This window comes from Pollachius pollachius (assembly GCF_949987615.1).
Source record: "Pollachius pollachius genome assembly, chromosome: 17".
NCBI classification, from domain to species: Eukaryota; Metazoa; Chordata; class Actinopteri; order Gadiformes; family Gadidae; genus Pollachius; species Pollachius pollachius.
Genome location: NC_136950.1, coordinates 4,551,079 through 4,561,078, shown reverse-complemented (window position 1 = coordinate 4,561,078; position 10,000 = coordinate 4,551,079). Strand labels below are relative to the sequence as shown.

The following is a 10,000-nucleotide window of genomic DNA, read 5'->3' as shown; positions in this document are numbered from 1 at the left end:
TATTTAAATGTACGTCCCTTTGGATTCAAACACATACCACATGATGTATTGTCATGTAAAACAGTGCCTTGCCAACAGCACGTATCATAAAATGGATAATAGATAGGGCAGCTGTGGGATTGGATTTAAAGATCCCACATCATGCTTTTTTAGCGTTAATAATTGCATTTGAGGGTACTACTAGAAAGGTTACATGCCTGTTTGGTAAAATTACACCTATTATTACCGCTAATATTCTCACACTGTTCATTTCGGCAAAACCAATTTCAGCGTCTTTCTAAAACGTTTTGCATCATGTCGTTTTACGACCCCCCTCCCGAGTAGCCCAGTCTACTGTGATTGGTCAGTACGCCCACTCTGTTGCGATTGGTTGAATCGCCTGTGTGTCTGCAAATTCCCACCCCCAAGAAGTTTTAAACTTTGTTGGAAGCCGGGGCTTCTGTACTTCAGCCCCGCCCACTGCAGTCTGACATCACACTTATATTAAACTTATTGAGGGGCGTTCTCGGGACGCGAAAACATGTATACATACGTCATATAACAGTCTATAGCAAAGGAAAACGTCGGAAAAGCATGATATCACCCCTTTAAACTAGTGTCACAAATCAGACATGCTCAAATCTGGGTGAATGGGACGTCTCACTTTCTTTCACTTTATATTTGATTTGATCGATCATTTTTCTGATGCCACTGATCTGTTATCACAATATTTGCGAACATGAATTTGGAGAATGTGTCTGTAGAGGTTTCACTTCAACACAGTGTAGACTGGCCACTGTAGGAAAAAACATCTAAAAGCTTCTGAAAGCTTCATCGGCTCGTGCAAATACATTTCCCTTTGGTAGAATATCTCCGGAACGAAACAGGAAGCGTTGTGTTGCTCCGCCCCTAAGAGGTTCTGGTTTCCGACCCCACTTACTATGCCGTCTCCCCACAGCAGTTCTGCTCTAACATGATAGGACTGCTGAGATTCTGAGATCCGCTTTGAAGCAGCAAACCGACGTGAAACATCGCTGTTCTGAATGCGGAGGAAACCTTCCTCGTCTTTTTGTTCTCGGGCCCCCGTCAGTCAGTCTAGTGATAAAATCTGCCAATCTATCTGTATCTTTTTACACATCTACTCATGTCTGCCTTACCAGTGTGTATGTGCGGTATTACCTAGAAATCTATTTTCAAAGGTGATTATCTCAGTTTGAATTTCCTGTGCTAACCTTTGATGAGCTGCTTTCTTTCTCTTTCTCTCTCTTTCTACTCTATCTCTCTGTCAGAGAGATGGCTAACACACATACACACACACACACACACACCCACATACATACATACATACATACATACATACATACATACATACATACATACACACACACACACACACACACACACACACATACCCAAAAAAACACACAAACACACACACCAGGCACAGACCCCCACACACCACAGACACATCAATACTTGTGCATCTCAGCTGTCCAAACATAAGGCTAGAACGGTTCCTATAGTCATGTGTTTATGTACATGTTTTTAATATCAGTTTGTGGGATTGTGTGTCTTTGTGTGTGGGGGGGGGGGTCTGTGCATGGTGTGTGTGTGTGTGTGTGTGACTCTAAGAATACAGGCTGTGGTTAAACCTGGATTCTCAGAATCAAGCCGCAAACCGTTGCAAAAAGAAGCACATAGTTGTGAAATAGTGTGAGAATAGAATGGGCCTGCGACATGCACTATGACAAAATCAAGTTTAAAATATACAGCGGGTTCATGTTGTCTTTGTACATGAAATCAAAGCCGATGCTACACCCACTGGAGATCCAGGAGAGCATCTTGACACATCTGGGGGGGGCTCACACATGGGACTCACAGTCGGTACATCAGTGGTGTTGGTTTTTCAGGGATCTCCAGAGACCTGGGTTCCATTCCCAGGATGCTCCCTCAAGATGGAATTGACATGTTGCTAGTGCTACTGCTTCTCTCTCTTGCACGCTGTCCCTCTCTCTCTCTAAGGGAGAGGAAGAGAGATGAGCATGAGAGTAGAAGTAGGGGATTGAAGATTGGCTTGGTTTGTTTTGCGAAGCCATTAAACTGCTTTATAGAATGATGATTGAATGATATATCAAGATGCTTATAGTTAAGATGCGGCTCACAATACTCAGGTTGTGTGTGTGTGTTTGTGTGTGTGTTCACTTGTGTCTTTCTTTCTGTTCTCCTGACATTCTTCATTTATAGTCCTGAAAGTCATCTTTCAGCTGTCATCAAAGTAATCTACTACACGTGGGTCTGTATACACACACAAACAAGGACACACAACACACACACACACACACACACACCCCCCCCCCCCACACACACACACACACACACACACACACACACACACACACACACACACACACACACACACACACACACACACACACACACACACACACACACACATACATACACACGGTTGTCATTCATCATCACCAAGTTGTCTGTAAAATAAGAGAAAGCAAACGTAGAATAAAAAGTAGAGGAGAAAGAAAAAGAGTATAGATAGAAATAAACAAAACATTAATTATTTAATATGGCAGATTTAATTAAACTCAGGGAATAGCTCCATGGATACTTGAGGTAGTAGCGATTCAAGCTAAATTTAGCTCGCTTGAGCGTCAAGGTGAAAATATATGTTTATAAAAAGGGAAGAAGGCTGTCACAGTTGTCCGTTGAATACCAGCGCGGGGAAGGAAAGGAGAGATCCGGAGACAGGGCTACAGAGTCAAGATGGAGAGTTGCCGGCCTCCATGTTGATTTAGGACCTTTTTGTGGTTCTGCTACTCACTTCCTGCCGTTCTCACTTCCTGCTTTCTCAGCACTACTGGGTCCAGTGTGTGTCAGGGAGGGGAATCGAACCCGACAAATCCCATCCACACATCCTCCTCCACAACATACACGCTGGCCTGCTGTGTGCTGACAGCTGCCCCTGCAGGCCCTCACTCACTTTTTGGGGTCTCACAGGGACCCCTACATGAAACCACACGGGACTTACAACAAAAAGACTAGTGTCTGTGTTGTGTGTGTGTGTTTGTGTGTGTGGTTGTGTGTGTGTGTGTGTGTGTGTGTGTGTGTGTGTGTGTGTGTGTGTGTGTGTGTGTGTGTGTGTGTGTGTTTGTCTGTGTGTGTTATTTTATGTGAATTCCCCTGTTTCTCTCTCTTTATCTCTCTCGCTCTGTGCGTTTGTGCGAGTGTGTATGTCTGTGATCTGGCAGTTCAAACTTGATAAATTAGAATGACGATCTCTATTCACTGTTCCAAAAGCCCATAAGAATAGAAAATGAAAAAACAGGATGCACTTGTTATTGTATTTATTATCATGCAATAATAATTAGTCATTGTGTATTTTAAAGGTTTATTTTTAAAGGTTGCTCTTAAAGGTGCTATTCAAATTAAAAAGTAGATTATTGATATGTGATATGTATGATAGGATTATAATTAAGGTCATTTGATCTGTTAAATAACACGGTTTGTTCTGTGTCTGATTTATCTTCAACATTTACATTTGCTTCAGCAGACGTTCTGTGTGTACATTTACATATACTATAGTCTTTTGGCAGATTTGCTTATCCAAAGCGACTTTTTAAGAGTTGCCAGAGCAGGACAGAGCGCAGAATTGATCTAGCAATAAGCTCCTTGTTTATGGTGGTCGTGTGCAGAGTGGTAGTAAGCACTTCATAACAAAGAGGATAAGATGTCTGTTTACACGCTGAATTTCTGTCTGTTCACGTCTGTATTCGTCCAGACTTTGACTGATTCATGTCTCATGTTGTTGTAATAAAATCATGATGACACATACATAAGAGGTGTGATCTATTGGTTGGTTCCTGGTAGATTGAGTATTAATGAAACAAAGTGTGTGTGTGTGTGTGTGTGTGTGTGTGTGTGTGTGTGTGTGTGTGTGTGCGTGATACTATCATCTGTTTCAGACTGGTTTCTCCCCTACTCACTCACTGTTCCACTTCACCTCTCTTTATCTTACCCACACACGCTCACACACACTAAAAACAACATGGGGAAAGAACCTAATGTTTCCTTGTTAACGCTCTACTGATTACGCTCTCTCGCTCTCGCTCTCCCCCCCTTTCTGTCTCTCTCTTTCTGTCTCTCTTTTCACACCCAAAATACAAATTTTGCCTTTAAATACACCCACATTTCTACAAAACATAGATATTTATAAAGAAGCTTTCTCTCCGTCACACTCTAACACACACACACACACACACACACACACACACACACACACACACACACACACACACACACACACACACACACACACACACACACACACACACACACACTCACCATCACACACACACACACACACACACACACACAAACAAACACAAACACACACACACACAGTGTGAGGGGATCATAGTACAGTGCCATGATCAAACACATTGTGTTTGAGGCAAAAGCTCCCTGCCTCTTCGGACCAGGATAATGATGTGCTGTGTGATTGTGTGTATGCCTCTTGATGTGTGTGAGTGTATCACATTGAAAATTACAGTATTTAGCAACATGTATTGAGTATGGTGCGGCGTGTGTGTGTGTGTGTGTGTGTGTGTGTGTGTGTGTGTGTGCATGTGGTATCAAATCCATACTGAGTGTTGACATCGTGATTCAGAGCTGTATTCCGCCCCTTGAAGACCTACTGTATCTCTGGCTGGTCACCATGACTACTTATGATAGCAACAGCATCCGCGTATCGCCTATACTCTAGTTACTATAGCAACGAAACAAACATAAAACCTAAAACAATGTCTCAAACAAAGTAACGGACAGATGTTAGTATGGGAAAGAGCTAGCTGCCCCGTATGCCTGGACTGGAGTGTTGGTGGTCTCAACGCCAGTGGACATACTGTTGGCAATATATCCTGTTCTCTGATTGGCTGGTAGGCCACCGGTGTCACCACCGGATGCGTTTTCTGATTGGACACCAGAATCCACACATAAGCCAACGGAGATGGAGATGGCAAAATAATGCATTGGTTTAATATTGTTTGTTTTAATATAAATTTTCGAATCAATTGATCATTATTAATAGCTATTGACAACGAGGTATATATATATGAACCTTTTTTAACCTGGTTTAAATTATTCCTAGCTACCCCTAAAAACAGTCCCCTTGCCATCTCCATCGTTCTTTCCCTGCTGGGGTTCCTTACATCTGGAGGGAGCTCCGGACTCTGATGTTAATGTGACCGCTACTGTGTCATTGCAGCGTCGCCGGCGGTACCACGTGGGAACTAGATTTGTGGTGCCTATGTGTCTGTGTGTGTGCGCACTCACTTGTGTGTGTTTATATGTGTGAGCGTGTGTAAACCCTTTACTCATGTCTGTATGCGCGTACCTGATAATGCCTTTAGGGCCTTTGTGCATCCAATGTGTGTGTGTGTGTGTGAGAGAGAATGTGTGAGTGGGAGGGTATAACCAATGTATTGTGCCTCACATTTGGGTTTTTTAAAGCCAGGATTGTCCCTTGTGTGTGGGTTTGACAGATTATGTGCATGTCTTTTCTCGGCATCTTAGTCTGACACATTTTACCAGCACCACCCTCCCTGAACGCCATCCCTAACCCTCTCCGCCACTCTTCAGCAGAGTCACTGTCTGAATTTACAGCAGGGTACACACACACACACACACACACACACACACACACACACACACACACACACACACACACACACACACACACACACACACACACACACACACTACTGCAGCATATCACCAATGCATTTAAGGATACTCCCTGGTAGCTACCAGCCCCTGTTCTTTTCCCCGGTTCTCCTATCTCCACACACATGCACCAACCCGTACAACATCAACTCTCGCCTTGCTGCTCTCCATACCCATAGGAGTGATGCCTTGTCCATCCACTGTACACTTCAGTCTTTTCCTATTCCTCCCTCCGATTGATTCCTCTATACATATCTATTCTGATGAGCATCTCTGTGTGAAGCAAGTGCCTGAAATCTATGATATTATGATTTGTTGCTAAGGAAACGATAATGAGTGATTTCTCTCTCTCTCTCTCTCCCTCCCTCTCTCTTCTCTCTCTCTCTCTCTCTCTCTCTCTCTCTCTCTCTCTCTCTCTCTCTCTCTCTCTCTCTCTCTCTCTCTCTCCAGGATGCCTTTGTGGAGCAGTACGACCACGCCAGGCCTCCAGAGGGCTGCTGGTCTGTGAGGAAGGTGGTGGGCCTGGTGGTCCTGGGAGCTGCTGGGATCACACTAGGGGCCCTCTTCACCCAGAAATAAGAGAGGCTCTAGTTTGACTGCGCTCAAGTTCTCTTTACTCCCTCTGGCTACCTCTCTCTCTCTCTCTACCTCCATCTCTCATTTTATTGTTATTCTGGGTTTCAATTTTTTTACTGTATTTTTCTCTCACTATCTTTCTATCTCTCTCCCTCTCTCGTTCTCCCCATCTCTCCCTCCGTCTATATGTACTTGGGTCCCTCTCTATCTGTCTCTCCCTCTCTCCCTCCTCTCTCTGTGTTAAAACAGCCTCGCCCATCCCTGACAGAGGGAGGGCGGAGTGCGGAGGGAGGCGCGCGGTGTACCGGGGAGATGAACCCTGTATAGACTGTGCAGCTGCTCTCCCACTGAATAAACCCTGGGGCTCATTAAGAGCTCACTGCAGTGCAGCGCTCCAGTGGGAACCCATTGGAGACGTTGGTTTACTGCAGAAAATAAACTCAAGGAAACCGCGAATGTTCACACTTCAAGAACCCTCCTCCGGTCTTCTCTGCACTCGACCGACTGCATGGATCTGTTTGCTAATTATTTTGTGTCTTGTCCTTTTTATGGACTAGTTTCAGATCAGTTTACAATCAAGGGACCACGAACACGTGCTGTTTTATCGTCTTTGGTATTTTATGGTAATGTTATGTTTTTTTTGTTTCTCAAGAAACAGCTGTTGAACTTTCACTGTCTGTTTGTCTCTTAAGCGATTGCACTGCCACCATGGATTCTGAATGTTGCTCATGAGTGATGTACTTTTTATGCTATTTTTTTTATTTGATTGTTTTCTAGAGGCCTTAATTACCTAACGGCCGTCTTGTTTCTAAATCCTAGCTGGGCCCATTTATGAATTTTAAAGTATTGTGATGTTGTTCAATCAGTTATCACTTCAAGGCAGTATACCCCCACGATGCTGGCAAAATGTAAAAACACATCATTATGTTTGTTCCGACTTTCCGTCAACACAAAGAAAAGTTTTCCGCCACCGAAATGCAGAATATATTGAAATTGCATCTGAATACGCCGCCCTTGTTGTGCTGTGGTTGGGTCCAAATTATAGTATATTGATGTAAAAGCAGATGCTGATATGTTGTATAGATAACAAAAACAATCATTATAGTATTACAATTTATTACAATTAAAACGTAAAGTCAAAATAACAACAGTTCTCTTTCTCTGATTCTAGTGTCCTGTGTCTGGTTTAAGGAGTGGTGATAACATTGAAAACATCTGGTCTTCTGATTGGCTCCTGACAAAGGGCCGTATACTGCTGGTAGCTGGTCGTATGAGGATGAGGGGTCTGTGCCTTTAACAGGTCTGTGTTATTACGTCAGCAAACAATTACATCAGTTTGGACTTGACCTTATGCATCATTCCAACTCTAAATGAATTTGTGCCTCCTTGGACATTTAACAATGTTGTTTTCAGTGCAATCCTATAGCACAAACTGAGTATGTCCAGAGTCACCTTCCTTAATTTCCTGATCCTTTGATAATCATATTTGGCATTCCTAATAATACAGAAAAAAAACATTTTGAGTTATTCTTAGGGAAAGTTGTACCAATTTGACCAATAACTTACTTTGACCTTGAAAAGCATGATGCTAACAGCATTACATGGTATACAATTAGTCTAGCAACAGGAGCACACAGAGAAATGCATTTTGGGAGTTGTGGTTTCCACTGACTACGAATTTGTCAACCAGGGAAAGAACACCAATTTTCACTCTGATGGATAAATCAGAACATGATTTTTGCTGATCTGTTGAATGCATATTTCTATAGCAAGCGAGCTTGCCTTTTTCTAATTCTCAATATTGTCTAGCGTGTTATGATGATTGTGTTAATTTTTGAATTTCATGAAGCTGCATGTTAGTGATCTGATAAGCATGGACCCATTTAATAAATACAATCTGCAGGATGTTGGCTCTCCCCTCGCCAAGGTTATAGATCTCCTTCTCTGAGAGGCTTGAAGGGAGGTGTTGCCTGAACATTGCTAAGCTTCTTTTTTCGGGGCTGTGTGAGGAGAATATTGGATCGAGTAGGGGCTCTGAGCGGGCCGCTGAGTGGCTCTTTCTGTGTGTATTGTTTTTTTGTTTGTGTTTGTTACTGTGTGTGTGTTTGCCTTACAAGTCAATTTACATATTTACAATTTACTGACTCCTTTTAGATTCCTGCTAATGCAGCAACACAAAACTCGGTTGTGTAAAAGGTGGTGTGTGACCGCTGTCTGGCGCCGTGACTGTTGGTCGGTAATCAATTACACAACTTGAACCGAGAACTGTCATGGCTTTCTGAGGCTGATTTTTGTATTATTTTTGTTTTATTCAGTGTATCATATATTTATAATATTTATTCTCTGTAGTTTCGAGAAACAGGAGGAGCTGTCAAAATTACAGAAAGCATCTCTCTTAGGTATCTTTTGGATATTCCTACTGTGTAAACTGCCGTACTATTAGGATATAGCCAGTTAAAAATCGAATAGGGTCGGACATACATATTTCTCCACAAGGTGATTAATAGGAAATATTGATGTATTCCGCAATCACACACACAGGCACACACACACACACACATCTATGACATGAGGAAGATGATGGTGGTGGTGGAGGAGGAATCTGCTGAGCTTTGGACTATGTTACTGATATGCAGTTTTCCCAGAATCCCACCCTGCTATCCTCACATTCGTGTGTTAAATGAGCCCCCCCCCCTCCCCCATCTCTCTCTCGCTCTCTCGCTCTCTCTCTCTCTCTCTCTCTCTCTCTCTCTCTCGCTCTCTCGCTCTCTCGCTCTCTCTCTCTCTCTCTCGCTCTCTCTCTCTCGGGTGGACTTAACCCTGTATGGAGACGCATTAAACAAGCCTTAACAAGGGCTAACACGGCTGACAGTCTGTGTGAGTGTGTGTCTGGAGAAGAAATAGACGGGGGGATAAAAGAGAGAGTGAATGGGGGGGGGGGGTTCGATGGAATTAGGGAGGGGGAACGAGACGAGAAAGGGTTAGAAAATGGAGATAGATGGCAAGTTGGGGAAAAGGAATAAAAACAGAGAGAGGGGAGGGTGTGTGTGTGTGTGTGTGTGTGTGTGTGTGTGTGAATGTGGGGGGAGCATGCAGCCCTGCAATAGCCTAGAGAATTAATTTACTGATTTAAGTTAAAAAAAAATGATAAAGTTAAACTCCAACCTAACATGGACATAGACAACACAAACACACACACACACACACACACACACACACACACACACACACACACACACACACACACACACACACACACACACACACACACACACACACACACTTGCTTTTCCAGACCTCAAAATTGCACCCACCACAAGTGCACACTCCAAGTTCAATCTTTAATCATGTGAAAACATAGCCATGTTTTTTTCTGGTGCAGTCTGGCTATTGTGTATGTGTGTGTGTGTGTGTGTGTGTGTGTGTGTGTGTGTGTGTGTGTGTGTGTGTGTGTGTGTGTGTGTTTAAGTATGCCTGCTGCAATGTGTGTGTGCTGTGTATTTGCACACATGCGTGTGCGGGTTTATGGGGTTTGCTGGCTAATTGACTAGTGATGCCTCTCTCTCTCTCTCTCTCTCTCTCTCTCTCTCTCTCTCTCTCTCTCTTGCTCTCTCAAAGGGGTTGGGAATGTGTTGAGCACAGCAAAATTCAGCCCAGAGATATGGGATGAGGGATACACACACACACACACACACACACACGTGAG

General features: G+C 43.4%; 1 protein-coding gene across 2 annotated transcripts in view; it reads left to right on the top strand.

Moving 5' to 3' along the window:
• Nucleotides 1–7,633, top strand: part of LOC307089088 (apoptosis regulator Bcl-2-like) — a 13,135-nt gene extending 5,502 nt beyond the window's left edge. The window contains exon 3 of one of the 2 annotated variants that reach the window (XM_079755190.1): nt 6,169–7,633. In XM_079755190.1, coding sequence (XP_079611316.1) covers nt 6,169–6,297 — 129 coding nt within the window. In that variant the 3' untranslated portion in view covers nt 6,298–7,633. Of the gene's footprint in view, nt 1–2,849; nt 3,139–6,168 lie in introns of those variants that run through there. The other variant, XM_079755189.1, reaches the window with a different exon arrangement.
• The last annotated feature ends 2,367 nt before the right edge of the window (nt 7,634–10,000 follow it).